Source organism: Equus quagga, chromosome 12, assembly GCF_021613505.1.
Source record: "Equus quagga isolate Etosha38 chromosome 12, UCLA_HA_Equagga_1.0, whole genome shotgun sequence".
In the NCBI taxonomy this organism is placed as follows: domain Eukaryota; kingdom Metazoa; phylum Chordata; class Mammalia; order Perissodactyla; family Equidae; genus Equus; species Equus quagga.
This window is the reverse complement of record NC_060278.1, coordinates 66,247,382-66,266,609: the sequence shown is the minus strand read 5'-3', so window position 1 is coordinate 66,266,609 and position 19,228 is coordinate 66,247,382. Positions and strand designations below refer to the sequence as shown.

Below are 19,228 nucleotides of genomic sequence, written 5' to 3'. Positions count from 1 at the left end.
ACCACCACAAGTCTAGTTTCTCTTCATCACCATACGTGTGTGCTCCTTTACCTCTTCCACCCCCCAACTGCCTTCCCCTCTGGTAACTACCAGTCTGTTTGAGATTGAGTTTCTTTTAATGTATCTTCTAGTTGTTTGTGTTTCCTCCTCCTTGAATTTCTGATTTTAATCCTTTGCGCTTATTAGCTATGAATTGTCTTTTTCCTAGCTATAGAGAGAACTATATATAGAGAAAGGGGACTTTGAAACCATAACAGGTAAAGCTGAAATAAAAAGAGCAACAGGTTGGGGGAAATACTAATGAGTTACTGTTTATGAATTACTAATGATAACTCATAAATAGATAATTCCAATTCATAGGAAAACCTTAAGATTCAAAATGGATTTAGCAGTAGGTCACCATCAGCATGTGTTTTGCATGGTGAATAGGAAGGGACAGTGTGGCATAGCGGTCAAGAGCATGGGCTTTGGATCCTAAAGATCTAGATTTAAATACCTTTTCTGCCACTTGACATTTTTGTGCAAGTTACTGAACCACTCTATGCCTCTGTTTCCTCCGTGTAAAATGGGAATGATGGTTACGTCTGCCTCCTGAAGTTGTGCGGATTAAGTGAGCTAATGTCTACCAAGTGCTGGTATAGTTCCTAAACACTGTGTAAATGTTAGCTGTTACTGTGGTGGTTTGTTTGGGAAGTCTTCATTCTTAATAGTAAAATAAATGCAAATTTAAAACATTCTTAAGATATCTTTTTGCATTATTTCTGCTATTTTAGAAAGCAACATAGAAGGTCCTCTAAACAGAGTTCTGAATTCTGAAGATACTCTTACCTTTGATGTAAATTTCTATTTCGAATTTATCCTGAGAAGATAGTTTTAGAGGAGCATAAAGTTATATGCCCAAATATCTCTTGTGCATTGTTGTCTGTAACACTAGTACTAAATGAGAGGACTGGTTTAGTAAAATATATGAGACATTGTCATGGTAAAGTATTCTGTAGATATACATATAATTATGAAGACTATGAAAGATAAAGGGAAATGTTTGATAGAGTCAATTTAAAGTACTAAGATACAGAGTTGCACTGTACACTGATAGCAACAGCATGAGTCATTGAGGATAAAACAAGTATAATACAAAGAAAGAAAAATAGACTCAAATTATTTTTTGCGTAAAATAATATTTAAATGATCGTCAAGTAAGAATCTTGGTTTGACAAATGAACATTTGCTGTCACTGTTACCATCAGGTATTGTTTTGAACTTTGTTAATTACAAATCTTTTAAATTTGCATTTTCTTGATAAGATCTAGTAGTGAGGAGATGACTACTAGTGTGTGTTTAACTTCTGTCAGCTGTGATATAATGGATATATCTACATCTAATGTTTTTTTGGTTGGTGGGGGTCCTTTTACAGGCATGTTATGCCGAGAGGCTCAGGAACTGGGGTTTACAGCAGTGCCACACCACCACCTGTGGCTTACCAGGGGAGCTTATACAGGCCGCTGCTGAGAGGCCACGCCCACATTCCAAAACTTATGTCAAGTAAGTTTTTACTAATTGATTATTTTACATGCTAAGTTAAATATTACAACAAAGGCTGGTTTCTAATTTTCATTGCTAAAAATTTATTGTATCAGTGCAGAGATCCTAGACTTAAAAACATTTAATTTAGAAGAATTACAAGAGAATGCTTCATGCAAAGTCTTTGTTATTTTTATCTTGACTATATATAGCTAATTGAATAATGTGAATTGGATTTCTTATTTTCATTTATAAATTTGCTTCTGAGTGAACGTGGGCAGAAAGAGGTATGTGGAATGAATTGCTCTTTATTCCATTAATACAAGTATTGGGACAATTAAGTCAGGTGCAATAGATATTGAATTGCATGACTTAATTATTTGATAAAGCCAGGCATTGCTTTAGGTAGGAATATGCCTTTACCCTTCTGCTTCTGTGAAAACCTTGGCCTTTACCTGACCCATTATACCTTTGTTATATGGACAGAAATGCTTCAGAAATGTCAACCATGAAATTAATCACATAGCATTGGGATTGCAGTGGAAAAGGGAGAAAATAGTTGAATGTTAGACTTCATACATTTTGCGTTAATTTTTTTTTTTTTTTTTGAGGAAGATTAGCCCTGAGCTAACTGCTGCCAGTCCTCCTCTTTTTTGCTGAGGAAGACTGGCCCTGAGCTAACATCCGTGCCCATCTTCCTCTACTTTATATGTGGGACGCATGCCACAGCATGGCTTGCCAAGCTGTGCCATATCCGCACCCGGGATCCGAACCAGCAAACCCCGGGCTGCCGAGAAGCGGAACGTGCGAACTTAACCGCTGCGCCACCGGGCCAGCCCCTTTGCGTTAATTTTAAATGGTATCCCCATTTAATGTTATTTTTCAGTTCCATGGCTGTTCCTGTTTATCAAGAAAGTCTAAGGCATGTGCCAAGTTCTCAAAACCACTTTCTTCATGAAGCCTTTGCTTCTCCATTCCTGGTTGTCTGGTAGCTACCCAACCAAACAATGGCAGCCACCCAACCAAACAATGGCAGCCTGGCAGGGTAGGGGGCAGTGTGGTAAGATGCTAATATTTGTTAATTCAAGTGCCATTCTACTAGATGGGTAGTGGTATCTCACCAATGTTTTAAATGGCATCTTCTCGATGACTTAGTTGAGCATTTTTTCATGTTTATTGACCACTTGGATATCTTTTTTTTGTCATGTGCCTGTTTGAGTTTTTTGTCCATGTTTCTATTGGATTGTCTATCTTTTTCTTTTTGCTTTGTAGGAGTTCTTTTATATTGTGGTTATGAGATTTTTTTGTATTGGAAATATCTTTTTCCACTTTGTCATAGCCTTTTCACTTTACTTGGTGTCGTGTGATGAACAGAGGTTTATGCCAACATTTGGGGAATGTGGTAAAGGGCATGTGGAAATTTATTCTCTTCTTGTAGCTTTTCTGTAACAAAAAATTGAGGATAAAAAGAAGTGTTCCTAGATATTTGATATGTGTTGACGTTTTTGCAAGTAATATTATCTTTTAAATGTCATTTTCCAATTGTTTGCTTGTATATAGCAATAGAGTTGATTTTTCAATATTGACTTTTTATCCAACAACTTTACTAAATTCATTTATTCTGGAAATTTGGATGTTGTTTTGGATTTCTTGCCTATACAGTCGTGTCATCTGCAAGTGACAGTTTTGTTTATTCCTTTTTTAATCTTAATGCCTTTTGGTCTTTTTGTTTTATTAAACTGGCTAGGACCTCTAGTATAATTCATTAAAAGTGGTGATGGTGGACATCCTTGTTTCATTCCCAGTCTTAGGGGAAAACTTGTAATATTTCGCCGTTAAATATGGTGTTTGCTATAGTTTTTTTTTCTTTATAGATAGCCTATTTTAGATTGAGAAAGTTTCTTTCTATTCCTTGTTTCTGGTGGGTATTGAATTATATCACATGCTTTTCCTTCATCTGTTGAGATGGTAACGTGTTTTTTTTTTTTAATCTGTTATGTGGTGAATTACATAGATTGATTTTCAACTGTTAAACTAACCTGGCGTTACTGACATAAGCCTAATTGGGTGTGATATACTGTTCTTTTGTATGTATCACTACCTTCCACTTGTCAGTATATCGTGGGGTATGTTTTTCATCTGTGTACAAGAGAGGTTAACTTAGAACTTTCCTTTCTTCACGTATTCTGGCTTCATAAGACAAATTAGAAAGTGTTTCCTACATTTCTGTTCTCTGTAAGGGTTTACTGTAAGATTGTCGTCGTGTCTTAATCCTTAGAAGAATTCGGTGGTGAAGCCATTTGGGCCTAGCAATTTCTTCACGAGGTTTTTAATTATAGATTCAAATTCTTAAGTAGATATCTGTTCCAATTTTTTTTGTTACTTCTTGTGTTGGTTTGAGTAAGCTCTCTTTTTTTGTAGAAATGTGTCCATTTATTCTAAAATTTCAAGTTTATTTCCAGAAGTTGTTCATGATATGCTCTTAATATCTTTTTAATGACTCTAGGGTTTTAAAATTAATTCCTGGTATTGGTAATGTGTATTATCGCTTTTTTTTTTCCTGTTTTTTTTTTTATTAGTGTTGCTAGGGCTTATTTAATTTTATTGGTTACGTTTTTTGTTTTTTTTTCTTTTTCATTGAACTAACTTTTAGCTTTGTTGATTCCCTCCCCCCCATCATGTTTGTTTTCTGTTTAATTGATTTCTGCTTTTGTCTTAATTATTCCTTTGTAGTTTCTTTGGGATTAAATTGCTATTCTTTTTCTAATTTTTTGAGATGGAGACTTAGGTAATATATTTGTAGCCTTTCTTACCTAATATATGCATCTGAGTGCTGTAAAAATTTCCCTCTGTCACTTCAGCTTTATTTCATATAGTCATTTTGTTTTGTGTCATATATTCATTATCCTTCAGTTCATAATATTTTCTGATTTCTATTTTGATTTATTATATACTCATGGATTATTTAGAAGTATACTGCTAGATTTCTTTCTTAACTGTAGGCTAAATTTCTACAAATGGTATTGCTGGGTGAAAAGGTATGCTGAATTTCTAGACTTTTGGTTGCTATCACCACATTAACCTCCAGATAAGAGTATACCAGTACTTACACCAGATCAGAGTATACACTTCCTGTAGCAGCAGATGAGAATTTCTAATATCCCAATTCCCACCAATACCAGGTGCTACCATTTTTTAAAAGTTCTTGCTAATTTGATAAGCAAGGAATAATGTATCTTTGTTTTAAGATAGGACTTTTTAAATTGCTTTGATCATATTTTTGCTAATCATTTTTTCTTTCATAAATTGCTTGTTCTTGCCCCTTGCTGATTTCTTAATTTGTGAGTCTTTCTCTGTATATGTGAGAACGTTTTAAGCTCTTTCAAGCTGTAGAGTGCACAGTTAGATCTCCTTTCTAGATTCACAACTCTGTTGGTTGTAGAAAAGACTTGGTGGTGGTTCTGCTTAGAGATGATGAAGGTCTGAACTGATCTATGACAGTGAATTCAAAGTGGAGGAGGTAGGAGAGGAAGAACTGAAGGGCTGGATAATTGAATATGCTTAGGGAGGGAGAGAACATTCAAGATGAGGTTCATGTGTGCACTGTGGGCACCTGGGTTATAATGAGGCCTTTGACAGAATTTGGAAACCCAGGAGGATGAAGGAATATGGAAGAATATGATGAGTCTGGTTTTTATGGAGGTTGAAGTGCCTGAAGACATTGAAGTCATCTACTGGTAGCTAGTAATATGGGTCTGATACTTGCTCAAGAAAGGGTTGGAGAGAGAAAATTGGGAATCATCTGCATATAAACCAGAAATGTAAAAGTTCAAGAAGAATTAGATAGGTGAATGAATTTTCATTGCCCTTGGTTATGAGAGAATCTAGAAAAGCTTGGGGTTGTGAGGTTGGACTTCCTAGAAGTCATTTCACAAATGATTCCCTGATAGCAACGAGATGTGTTGGATAAATAATTGGCCTAATCTAGAATGGTCACTGCGGGATAGTAGATTGGTCACAGTTGTACGATAAGCCCAGACAAATGCAGCTAACTATCAAGAAAAGAAATCCCACATTCTGTGGTGTTTTCCCCAATACTCTTTACCCATAGTTCAACATAAGATTTGGTTCTTGTTTTCTTTTAGTTTACTATTGTTAAGACTTTTCTGGGATATTTATTTTGTGTTCTCTTGTGACCTTTAGATTTCATATTTATGCAGCTAGAACTAATCCCTGCCTATCTGTCAATCAGTGTCTCCATCCGTCCATATCTATCTATATCCTGTTCTAATTTTTACCTGATCCCTTATATTTATATTTTCTTTTGAATCCTAAATCCTTTATTTTGAGATTTTATTCATTTGTTTATTTTTATTGAGGTAACATTGCTTTATAACATATAAATTTTGGGTGTATCCTTAGTATATTTTGACTTCTGTATAGACTACATAATGCTTACCACCAAAAGTCTAGTTTTCATCCATCACTATACAAATATACCCCTTTACCTTTTTCCCTCCCCTCACTCCTTTTTCCCCCTCTGTTAACTACCAATCTGTTCTCTGCATCTATGTGTTTATTTGTTGTTTTTAAATTTTCCACATGAGTGAAATCACATGGTGTTCTCCATCTGACTTATTTAGCTTAGCATAATACCCTCAAGGTCCATCTCTGTCTTTGCAAATGGCAAAATTTCATCTTTTTTTATGGCTGAGCAGTATTTCATTGGAATACTAAATCTTGTAGGGTAGTATTACCATTTTAGAAAGAGCAGTCATTTCAGATGTTTTAACCAAGACCTTGTTTTCCCCATGAATCCATGTTTGTCAGGATGCTTAATACCAAAGTGCATGTGTTTAAGTATGTTTATTTTGCCTTCTGGTCTTAATTAGATCTGTGGAATAATGTTAATTATAAACTTTGGAAATGTTGAAGGTAGTTTTTTTATCCCTAATGCTGCCTTCTTGAAACCCTAAGCTTCTGAGCTTCCTGACTGAGGAGGTGGTTTTCCTCTGGTCCTCCTGAAATAAAATAGCATGAAGAGTCATCGCAACCAACAGCACAAGTGCACGCGAAACTTGGAGTAGCAGAGCGTAATGGAGGGTAGTTAAGAGAACAGAGCCCCTGGCTTTCACTCTGCCCCTTAATAGCCTGTGACCTCGGGCAGGTTTTTGTCAGTACTCCCATTTCCTCATTTCTAAAACGGTACAGAGTACCCATCTCACAGAATATCCACAATAAGTGAGTTTAAGTTAAGTGAAACAGTGCCTAGCACATTAGTAAGTGCCGTGAAAGTATTAAATGATAAAAAGATCACCTTTCCTTTTTGTAGAATTTTGAACTTAAAAATTTGGTCAGAAATGTTTGTTTTAGTAAAATTGAGATCTAACTGTTTAATCTTTAAAAAAAATTTTAAGATTATACTTATTTTCTTCATGTGGTACAAAATTACACTCTAGAAGGGCCATTTGGTCAAACTGCCAACTCTCTGTCAATCGTCTCCTAGGTGTTTCTTACTGTTGGTCTTCGATGTGTCAGCTTTTGGCTGATGAGTCATTGTTTGGGTACTGATAACTTGTTGGAGTCAGTGCAGCCCTGAGTACTCAGTGTCAATAAAGCATTTCGTGTCTGCAGCCCAGAGAACCTCATAGGTCACTTCTCTTCATTTTAGTTGGTAAACTTGTCAATCAGCTGCATTTGAAAAGAGGTTTTTGATTAGTGCAATCAGTAAACATGGACTCTTTTCTGTGATTGCCATGCTGATTAGGTAAATTGTCACTTGAGGAGCTGTTGGTGAAGCCTTGGTTTATGTGGCCTTAGAGCTCTAGGAAAGGGGTGAGTTTTTAAAGACCCAAGGAAAAAATTAACTGTCATTTTCCCTCCTCTCGCCTGTACCTTTCTGAAGTGCAATTCACTATCTCGGGATTTTTTTTCTCCCTCTCAAATGGATCTTCTGTTAGAGCCATACAAATGAATGATCAGTTTGTTTTACCTTCTACTTCATTACTTATCAGTCAGGAAATATTTCTGTTTTATGAATACTTAAGGGCTTATATATATTGTTCAGAGCCACATGAAGAGGTTTGTTTGAAAGTAGCCTTGAAGTTTTTTTCTTGAGCCTTCTTATTTTTGTTTTTTGTATTGAAAGCAAGAGATGTTTTAATAATTGTGTGACAACTTTTATGTCTTAGAAAATTTGCTTAGGTTTTAACAAAAAACTCTAGATTTTGCATGTGCTGGCATTGATTTATGTGAAAAAAAATTGCTCTGGAGGTAAGATATAGTAAAAGCAAAATAGAGCAGGAAGCACCTGATGTACTGAAAGTGATGGAATAGGACTTTTTCCTTTTTCTGGGTTCTTAATGGGTGTATTGGCAAGACTATGGAGAAGGGTTCCCCCTCCACAAAAAGCATTTATGCTTAATGAACTTTACGTTAATTCTGCTTAGAAATATTGATGTGCTTAATCTAACATGCAGTATATTTGAATCTAGTGAGTATGTATTCCTGATGGTGATGACTTTTCAAACTCCCCTTGTACTGTTTCTAGGAGAAAATATACAAGGTTGTTTTTCTGCCTTTATTTTTCATAAAATATTAGGATAAGCATTTCTGAAGACTTTTCTTTTTTTTTTTTAAAGATTTTATTTTTCGTTTTTCTCCCCAAAGCTCCCCGGTACATAGTTGTATATATTTTTTTTAGTTGTGAGTCCTTCTAGTTGTGGTATGTGGGATGCTGACTCAGCATTGCTTGATGAGCGGTGCCATGTCTGCACCCAGGATTCGAACTGGCAAAACCCAGGACTGCCGAAGTGGAGCGCATGAACTTAACCGCTCAGCCATGGGGCCGGCCCCTTGAAGACTTTTCTTATTGTAGATGTGTCTTTTTATTTTCTTCATTCAATTTTAAATTATTAGGGATCCTATGTGGAAGCCTCTGTAAGTACGATGGAGAGTATGTAGTCTGTGATGATAGCATATATAAAGAGATACTGTGGAACCAGATTCACGGAATTCAGTTTTAATGGTAAAAAGGGACGTGTTTCCAGGATAACCACAGTGATTCTGGGACATGTAAAGTACAGAACTAGACAGGGGTCCAAATGAAATTCACTGTATTTCTTTTGACTTTTGTTATATTAGCTAATTTTGTGTATGTGAGACACTAAAATAAAACACTTTGGGAACATTTTAACCAGTTCTCAGTAAACTAATTTTTATATAATATCTGAATAGACCAGTGGACTTCAAGTTTAACAAAGTAATGATCAGAAAAAGTGGCCCAAATGTTGATTTTACTTTCAGTAGAGTGCCTTCTCATAAATGTGATCATTGAAAATCTTTTATGTGTTGAGATAAGTATATCTTAAACATTTTTCCATAGAAACTAACCACACAGATGAACTGATTGCTGTTTTTGTAAGAGTTTCTGGGTTTACCTCTTCTGATTATGCTTTTCTGATAGTGAGTAGTGTGTAGTAGTGATTCAGAAGTTAGTCTCGGCCTACACTAGGGATCCTTCTTGCCCTCTTTTCTGTGGATTGTGCGGCACTTAGCTTCCTGAGTTTGCATTTAGGTTTTGAATATCTAATGACCACGGTGAAACCTCCTCAGCATTGTTCCTCAGTTTGACTACTACTAGTTAAGTTTAAGAGAGAAAAAAGGCACTTAGTTCAGATTGTCTAGAGGTGCCACCCTTCTTTAAATGCAAAATGAGATTCTGTGTGAAAGTAGTGGTAGTGAAGGCTTCCTTGTTCCTTTCCGAGAGAAGCATCTTGTGGGTCTGGCTGCTGGAAACCCCTGGTGCTAACCATGGACTCAGGGGCAGTGAGCTATCGCCACTCCTCACAGCTGCTCCCCTAGGGGGTAGCTTGTCCCTTTTGGAAACTTTCTTCAGTCTGCCGTTGTCAGCCGTGTTGAGGTGGGAGGAAGCCTGGAGCAGAAGTAGCCAGTTTGATGCTGGAATCATTGTAAGCAGCCAGATACTTTACTTGTTATATTTTCCTGCGTACAGGATTTTTAAAGCACAGTTCTACTTTTCTTTCTTTTAAGTCAAGCTGGATTGCATTTTTTTGGTTCCTAACCAGAGATAAGCTTTCATTTCTTCTTTCCTTTAAGAAAGTAATTTTGAAAAGCATGTTTCTAGTTTGTGTTTCCATTAAAATGTGAGCCTGAATACATTATGGTAAGCCTTGTTGTCCTTGGGTCTCCGGAGTCTGGAGGAGGTTACTGTCCTCACACAGTAAACTCATTAGACAACTCCTGGAACTAGCTGTTTTAATTAGGTCACATGCAGACCCTGCTGAAGGGTGGCCAAGGTGACTGTAAGACTGGAGACCGGAGTGATGGTTAGTTCATAGTGACCTGCTGAGCTACTGAGCGCCCTGGCTGACCTGTGTTGTAGGGTGTTCCTTTCATCCCGTTTATGTGGAGGAGCAGCAGCCTTTTGTTTCTTATTAGATGTTGCTAGTTCAGCTTTGTATTAGGGGAAGAATTTTGACTGGTGGAAAACAATAGAAAAGGTGGTGGTTCCTTCATTTCCATGTCTTCCTGGCCTGTGTTGGAGAGATTGTGTACTCTCTACTTTATGTTATAATAGCTGGGTAAGTCAGGATTCCTTTCCAGTTTGCATGTTTACGGGGGAAATTTCAGAATTTTTATTAAAGTTATTATTAGTTCAGTTTGTGTTCATGGAAAAACCCTAAATCCCTTCCTTTTGTACAGCATTTAAAATACAAATGTGAAAAGAATATATATCTTTACGTACACATGCACACATATATAGTGAGTGAGAGAAATGTGTAAGTTTAATGACCAAGGTTTCTAAAACTGTTTCGTTATCAAAGGAAAAATAATAAAAAACCCAAAAAATTTACCCACCCTGTTGGTTTCGTATCTTTTTACATTTTCAGTGTGTGTAATTATGCTAGTTTATTTGGTTTAAATTCTATCTCAGATTTGTTTTCAAGAATTTTTAATTATAAAATATGTAGGTAGCTTAATATGTGATTACTTTAAAAAATCTTCCGTTTAACCCTTCCCTATTTATTTTCCAGACATGAGGCCCCAGGATTCCTGGCGAGGGCCTCCTCCCCTTTTCCAGCAGCAGAGATTTGACAGGTAACATTAAAGCAAAGATGACTTAAATCTTTTCCCCATCAACATTTTGAGGTTTGGGCTTTCTCCATGGTTTGAAATATACTTTCTTGCCTCTAAATGGTTTGTTTTGTGCCTGTCCTCTAGGAAAATAGATAGTTAACACATTGAAGTAAAAGACTCATGTTTATATACTTTTCTACTTTTCTTGGTTCTTGGCCTGTATTTTACTGAAGCTTTTGAGCTGAAAAATGCAACACAGAGAGCTTAAAATTGTATTAGGTTTTGGTCAGGCTAAACAAATTTCTTTTTGGAAGGGTTGTGCAGCTTAATGAGGCATAACTAATGGTGTTCCACTTTTATCACTGCTGTGCCGGCAGTGCAGCATTAGTACAGACCAACCATTGATTCTGGCTACAAACCTCTTGAAGTCCTAATCAGCTTCTTTGGTACAACTTTTTCAGGGCTGACAAGCCTATTGTAGGGCAGTGTCACTGTAGGTCAGTAGTTATTAGTTGCCACTGAAAACAGTTTCTTTAACTACTTAAGACTGAACTGAATTAAACGCAGAAGGGACTCAGAAGAGGATTATGGGATCTGCAGTCTAATAAGTACCACGGACTAGGAAGAATGTGACATGGTTTAATAACAAGGGATGTTTGACATGTGTTCTTTCATTGATGAGTTGTGTGCTCCTAAGTCAGGTGGTTTCTACATGACAAGACAGCTAGGCATGTTATGAATAATTCTATTAACATCTGTAGAATAATTTTTTAAAGGGCAGCTTTAAAATCTATCATTTCATGCTGGTTTTGTCAGCATCAGTAAATGCTAAAACAAATTAAGCCCCATCATAGTAAGGCTTCCTTCTTTGCCTTCCCAGTTCACTCTGTTTTGTTCCCCTTTCTTCTACTGATTTAGCAGTCTGATCTCTTCACATCTAAAACGCATCGTGTTATTATGAACAGGGTTATAAATGCTGTTCCCCTTTTAAGAAAACTCTTTCTGTAGAGACTCCAAAACTTCATTATTTTCTTCAAGAACAATTGTTTATTAATAGTATCAACTACTTAGTGCAAACTACATTTTAAATTTAAGATGACTACTCATGCTTATATTTATGTTTTGTTTTCAGTATAAGTGCTCAGAGCACAATGTATGTACTACGTTAACATCCTTAGAGTAGCATCATTTTCAGACAAATGAGTAAGGGGTAAATTTTTTCTAAATTACATATTATCATGAGAACTATCTCATTTTAAATAATTGTCTTTCTGCATTAGATTTGTTGAGTTTAAGACTTGGTTTCCCAACTTTGTTACTTTCTTCTTCCCCATATTATTAATAATCACTAATATTTATCATCTGCTTATGAAGTGTTAGCACTGTGCTAACGTGCTTTTAGAAATAGACTTTGTTTATTCCTCCTAGCAACCCTTTGAAGTTGATGATGATGTTTTTACAGATGAGGAAACTGAGGCATACAGATCCAGTAGCTTACCTAAGGTCTCTCTCATGTCTTCACTACGAAACTTTTCACTCTAACAGAACTCATCAGAGTACTTTGAGCATAGTATTACAGTAAAGCCATACGGACTTCAAAGGGAGGATTCCACTTCTGAGGCATTCTTTCTTCAGTCCCAGCAGCTTTCTTTCCCTGTACACAGTAAAAGTTAGCTACTAAGATCATCACCATTGTCCTGATATCCATCATTTTTTTGTTCTTCTGCCCTAGCCAAGTACCAGTATTGTCCTGACTGGCTTTGTGAACCCAACAGATTAAGGACAGGTTTTCGGGGGACATTTTTGGTTTAGTTTTGGTGAGAAACTTAAAATCATGCCTTAAAGCAAAAGTTAAATATGAGCATAATAGAATTCTCTCTTATGTCTTAAATTGTGGTCATTTAAGAAATATACCATTTATTCATAAAGAAAACAAAGTTTGAATTTTCTACCCTAAACTTCTCCATTCGCCTATAGCAGATACAGTATATCATCATTTCTATAGCACCTGTCAGTCTGACCATTCTGACCTTAGAAGACATAGAGGAGAAAATATAAACTCAGTCACTTTGGCTTTGCTGAGATGTCACAGCTCGTAAGTAGTAGAATTCTTATCAGAACCAGGCTTTACTGATCCTTAGTTCAATTCTTTTCCACAACACTACTTTGAGGGTTTGGTTGAGAACCCTGTTAGAAAAGAACATTTTGAATGTACCTTTTTTCCTAAACTACACTGTTTCTTGAATTATTTTCTACTTTGAGGTATTTACAGTCCGTGTATTTATTTCGTTTAAAAATACAACAGGAACACACCCTCCTTGTCTCCCACACACAGACCGCCTGGTGTTAGTAGTGCTGATATTAAGCGGAGATGTCCAGCATTGGAGTTCTCTTCATTACTGCATTCTGCCCCACTGTGTGTATTCTTCTTGCCAGTGGACATGTCTTCTCTTTTCTGGCCAAATCCAAGGCAGCCATTTAGTTTTAACTTCTGAGTGTTAAGCTCAGTTGTGCCACTTCTTTAAAAACTCTGATTTGCCATATGTGTAAGTTAAAAATATCCAAAGTGATAGAAGTAACTTGACATTACCAGCTGTTTTCCAAAACAGTAATTCAGAAACGTCTTTGTTGCCGTCCGCGATGCTAATGCTTCAGTAAGTTGTCCCAGTCATTAGCTGCTAATTTTAAACAGTTAAAATGTGTCAACCTCGACCTTCCATTCCAGATGTAAAATGTATTTTCCAAAGAAAATTTCGGTTTGTAAGTATTTGCAAATTAATATAATTAGTATAGAAATATAAACTTGTGGGAAATAAAAGACCTTTCTGCCTGTAAAAAGCAAAACAGGGTAGAACATGCCTTTCTTATTTTGTTTTTTCTGCTTAATTGTAATTATTTTTATAAAAATTATCTTTGTCAAAAACATCTGAAATAATCATTTCAAACAAAAAGGAGAACTTTGTGTTTTTAAACTGTAGCTGTGTTCCTAACCTATTTTTAAAACATAAAGTAATATAAAATTTATAATGCGTATTATCCATACCAGCAGATTTTCTGAAACTCAGTTGAGTGAGTTTTATCATTGTAAAACTGAAAAGAAAATTTGATCACAGTTAATACCGTATGTGAGTTGCGTTTTTGGTGTGTGTTTTGCGTCAATGGCCCAGTTTTGATGAGCCTCCTTGGTCACAGCACAAACCCCAACCCCTCACTCCTGCAGAGACCAGAAGAGACCATTCCTGTCTCTGTGCACAGACCTGTTCTTGCCAAACAGATGAAGCACTCTTGCTAAAATGTATTTGTATTAGTAAGGAACCTGAAAAATAATCAAAAGCCCTGAATATATGCATATTGTTTCTAAGATACAGATTTATTTTTTATTTTATTTTGGTTCACTTACAGCAAATTATGTTATTAGAGCTTTGGTTTCACTGCTGTGAAGAACAGCATTGGCCTCTCTAGAGTTCTTCAGAGAGCTGTTCTTTGAGTCATCACACAAAAATAATCATCTCTGGTGTTTAAAAAAAAAAGAAAAAGGCAAGCTCCAAGTGAAGGGAGGAGAGTAGGGGGTCGAGAGGATGGATTCAGGCCTGAATAGCTGTAAGAATGCATTACTCAATGAGCACAACTTCAGGCTTTTTTCCCTAAGACGTAGGAAGTGAAATTTCTCTGCTGATACGGTTACAGCTAATACTAGCTAGTCAGTGCTTTAGCAAATTTAAAGTTTTGTTGTAATTCTTCCTAACATCTCTAATGGCCCCAAACCTTCTAACGTTAAAATATACTGGAGAATTTTGCTTCTGTTTCTTTGTAGTGACTGTTCTATAAAATGGAAGTTGAGGAAAATGCCTCAAGGAGAAAGTTGTGTCTTAAATGATATTGCCTTTAAAAGGTCTATCTTTGCTACATTAAGTTTATGTGACAATTTTAAATTGTTATGATTTAATACATCATACCTGTTGCTTTATATCTACAAAGTTAAAATAGGCACTTGAAGACAATTAAAACATTTCTTTTGACTAACAATCTGGGCCGGCAAACTGGGTTTTCATAGCTGTCGAATCTGTGTTCCCATGTAAACTGTGCACCAAATGCCAGTCAGCCCGTGCCAATTAGTGCTCACGTTGCTAGGTCACCGTGGTCAATTGAAAGCTGCAGCAATAGAACTTGAAAAGGTTTCCTCCCGATCAGACCTTCTGACATATTGAGCAGAATAATAGCTGGGAAAAAACAACCAAGTCCCTACCCTAGATTCAAAATGCTCAGCAGTAAGAATTCATTTGCAACCTGCAATTAACTAGAAAGAATGAACTCCAAGAATGAGTCTGGACATTTTTTTAAAATAAAGCCTCATTCTCCGTCTTGTACATGTTTACTCTTTGGATAGCATGTTAAATGTACCACCTTGGTGATCTTGGGTTCAAATCTTTAAGTGACCAAAAAAGAAATTTCACAATTGAAATTGAACAAAATATATTTTAAGTCAGATCTTTCTGATTCAGTTGAGTTTTAATGCCCTTTTTAATAAATGCTGATACTTCATGAAACATATTAGACTACACTAGGTATAAGGGACATAGAGGCCACTCTGATACTGTATATCCCATATGACAAATCTGGGCAAATTGGATTGTCCTAAAATTTGGAGATGATACCTGCCAGTTTTATTTTAGACTTTTGGCTATATAACAGGCTTGGCTTCTAATGCAAACATGATGCTTTTCCACAGAGGCGTTGGGGCTGAACCTCTGCTGCCATGGAACCGGATGCTCCAAACCCAAAATGCAGCCTTCCAGCCAAACCAGTACCAGATGCTAGCCGGACCCGGCGGGTATCCACCGAGACGTGATGATCGTGGAGGGAGACAGGTGATACAAAGTGGACTGTGGGATGAAAAGCATACTGCTTACTTCGTACTTAGCCATGCCTCTTGGGACTGCTATTTTCTTAAAAACATTTCTGGATAAGATATTGATAGAATAGCTCAGCTGAACTTGGGTCCCTCATTAAAAATGTATATAGGGTGAGTGTCTGCCTCCCTAAATAGCTCCTGTCTTGAAGATGCTGAAGAATTTCCAACCCAAAAGCCTTTTTAATCATATCAGTCAGTGATATTTAGCCCAAATATAGTTGGCCACCTAAATACATTTTTTATCCTTTAAGGGTAGTGCTCTTTGTCTTAGTAGAAACTAAATCTCATAATAATTTTCTAGAAACTGGAAGTAAGAATCTGTCTTTTCAGTTATCTTTTTTTGTGTGTGAGGAAGATTGGCCCTGAGCTAACATCTGTGCCATTCTTCTTCTATTTTGTATGTGGGATTCTGCCACAGCATGGCTTGGTGAGTGGTGTGTAGGTCTGTGCTTGGGATCTGAACCCAGGAACCCCTGGCCGCCGAAGCAGAGTGCGTGAACTTAAGCACACCACCACCAGGCCAGCCCCTCAGTTGTTATCTTAGAAGTCTCCTGTCTTGATTAATCTGATATCATTTCTCATGGACAGAAATCTCTCCTTCATAATTTTCCACGTTTGTCTACTAAATTTAATAGCTAATAGCTACATTGAATAAGTATGATGATTCCTAGACAGGCTTAGTAGATGTAAGCTTCATTTCCTGCTCTTTATAGCATCCAGTTTTAGCAATATTTAAGACAGAAGTCTATTTGCCTCAGTCTATTTGTCCCCCAGCCGTTTGACACCCTGGCCAGTATTTACATGCTCTTTAATCAAATCTTTGCTCAAGAGCAGGATGGGCATGCTACCGTTTATAGTGCACGTGGTATTTGTGGAATACGGCACCTGCGGTGATGTGCAGTGGTTTGTAAATTGCTTACCTGGTGTTGCCTACAGGCCTTCTGCAGTGCCTCGAATATTAATTTTCTAACTCAGCTTCTTGCCATTTGTCCCTATGTGTAAGACCTGTCTTTTGACAACTAAGAAAAGTCTTTTTTTACCCTTTTTTTGGTGTATTCTTACAAGTTTCTGTTCACTTTACAAGAAAATAATCATCTTAATTGTCTTTTGAGAGAATTTTATTACAATTCATTAAAATCGGTTCATATAATTTTACTTTGAATGCTGTCAGCCCAAGACCTCTAAAAATCCTATCAGTATATTGATATGCTACTAGAGTCAAGATGATACTAGACAATCTAATAATGAGTATTTTTGAAATGAAGGCATATTTATAACTAGAAGAAACTTTGAAGAATGTGTAGTCCTATCACCTCATTTTCTAAGTCAGAAATGGAAACCCTAAAATGCCTGGAATTTTAGGGACTGGGTGCCCTGTACATCATTTTTCCTGCCTCCTTCAGAGATCTTCCCTTTAAAGGAACTGTCCGCTGTTAGACTGGTAACAGTAAATTCTAAATTTACTGTTGGTAAATTTATAATTCTCTTAGGACCTTATAGAAATGCATTTTTTTCCTTGGTCTCTTTTCCACTGAGACACTTTTTATTAAATCACAATTTTTAAAGCACTATAAAGTTGTAGAAGTTTATTATCAAAAACAATATAATTGGGGCCAGCCCCGTGGCTGAGTGGTTAAGTTCACGCACTCCGCTTCGGTGGCCCAGGGTTTCGCTGGTTGGATCCTGGGCGCGGACATGGCACTGCTCATTAGGCCACGATGAGGTGGCATCCCACATGCCACAACTAGAAGGACCCACAACTAAAATATGCAACTATGTACTGGTGGGATTTGGGGAGAAAAGGCAGAAAAGAAAAAAAAAGAGAAGATTGGCAACAGTTGTTAGCTCAGGTGCCAATCTTTAAAAAAAATATATAATTATGACTTCACGATATTTTTAGTGAAGTTTATATGACTAAACAAGGCCTTAGTCTACATTGTGGCCTTGATGGTCTGCACATATTCATATTCTAATGTAATGCTCTGTGTGACAACTTGGGGGATGGGGTCCATTTCAGAATCCTGGAGGCCTAGAAAGGGAGTTGTGATAGAAGAGGTGTCATGTATCTTAGGTAGTACAGAAAAGTTACTTGCAAGCTACCAGGGTAGGTTATGAATATCACCAGTAATTGATTATGTACTGACTTAATGTGTTAATGCTCTACTGTTTATAGCTAAACAAAAAAAAAGTCACGAAAACAGTTCATTAGGCCTTAACTGACTTAGCACGCTCTCGGCTTGGTTAAGCAAAGTGACTTTCCTAGTGTAATATGTCTAAAAATGATGTGGGTACCTTACCAAAATGTATCTTGAGTTACTGCTTGGAGTGGTAGGGAAGATTGAGAACCACTAGTGTTTTACACAAAACGCTGAACTACAGTTCATTTGTGTGCATTTTAAGGAATTTTCTTAAGTGCTTGTTAAGGCTTGTTCGGTTAGTTTTCAGTGACAGCATGTGTGCTAGAGTTCAGCTTTGCAGCAAGCTTTGTATAAAGCTGTGGAGACCTTCCATGTGATGTATCTTTAAGACATTCAGCTTCTTCATGGTGTTTTTTCCATAGAGATGTAAAATTAATTTACTTGCAGAGGTGTTAATCCAGAATATAAACTCTTTCTTTTGCTTGTTTTCAGGGATATCCCAGAGAAGGAAGGAAATACCCTTTGCCACCACCTTCAGGAAGATACAGTTGGAATTAGGCTTTTGTAAAGCTTTCCGAAATCCTTTCATCATTCTACAATTTTATGCTATTTGTGGAAAGATTTCTTTCTCAAATAGTAGTTTTTAATAAAACTACAGTACTTTGTGTATTTCTTTTAACTGTGTATATTTCTACTGATCTGATCTCACTGTTTTATGTTGCTTTCCAAAGATGTGTGTTGCATAATACAGTGGATCTGAATTTATTATTGCTTGTAAAACACATTTGATGGAATAGGGATACTGGTTTTTCATTATGGTTAAAAATCAAACCAGCTGTGGATTTCAAAACACAGTGAATTCTAGATCATCTAAGACCCATGCTGATTTTTAATGCACAAGAATTAGGTATGAACTCTAGAGCTGGAACCCTCAGCCAACTAGAGTATATATTGTTCAGTATTTCTTTGGAAACATTTCATTAATGTACTTGTCTTATGGAAATTTCTGGACTTTAGTAAAAAAAAAAAAACAAACCCTCTGGTCTCTTGTGTTCTTATTCTTTTACAGTATTTCAGCTTTGAAAATCACAGCCAAGCATTATTTTTTTAATCAGTTTTGCAGAAAAAAATTTCTACAATTTGATGTCAAAAGAAAATCAATTAAGATGTCAATTTTAAGAGGATATGGTCGATAAGACAACCCAACCAACCCATGTATTAGTATGTCTGTCAACTACTGATTTGGCTAACAGTAAAATCTTTGTGAGAATAAATTATTTACATTTTACAAATTTCATGTAGACTTCTCCAGTTTTAAGGACTTGTTTTAAATCTTTCAGAAAAATTGAAAAGTTTAATTTGTAGTTAGTCTATGCTCCCTTAGCATATTTTATGCATTATTTCATAATAGATTTAATTTGTAGTCATTTTTTTTATTGCTACTACTCACACTATAATTCCTTAAATTTATGCTTGAAGTTCACACACAGCACTTCCAGGTGCATTTTCATTTCATCGCCACAACAAATTTGGATACACGTATCCAGAGTCTTGCTGC

General features: G+C 36.4%; 1 protein-coding gene across 2 annotated transcripts in view; it reads left to right on the top strand.

Moving 5' to 3' along the window:
* XRN2 (5'-3' exoribonuclease 2) overlaps nucleotides 1-18,705 on the top strand; it is a 71,841-nt gene extending 53,136 nt beyond the window's left edge. Inside the window, exons 27-30 of one of the 2 annotated variants that reach the window (XM_046678836.1) lie at nucleotides 1,415-1,542; nucleotides 10,578-10,641; nucleotides 15,350-15,488; nucleotides 18,163-18,705. In XM_046678836.1, the coding sequence (XP_046534792.1) occupies nucleotides 1,415-1,542; nucleotides 10,578-10,641; nucleotides 15,350-15,488; nucleotides 18,163-18,228 (397 nt within the window). In that variant the 3' untranslated portion in view covers nucleotides 18,229-18,705. Of the gene's footprint in view, nucleotides 1-1,414; nucleotides 1,543-10,577; nucleotides 10,642-15,349; nucleotides 15,489-18,162 lie in introns of those variants that run through there. The other variant, XM_046678837.1, reaches the window with a different exon arrangement.
* The last annotated feature ends 523 nt before the right edge of the window (nucleotides 18,706-19,228 follow it).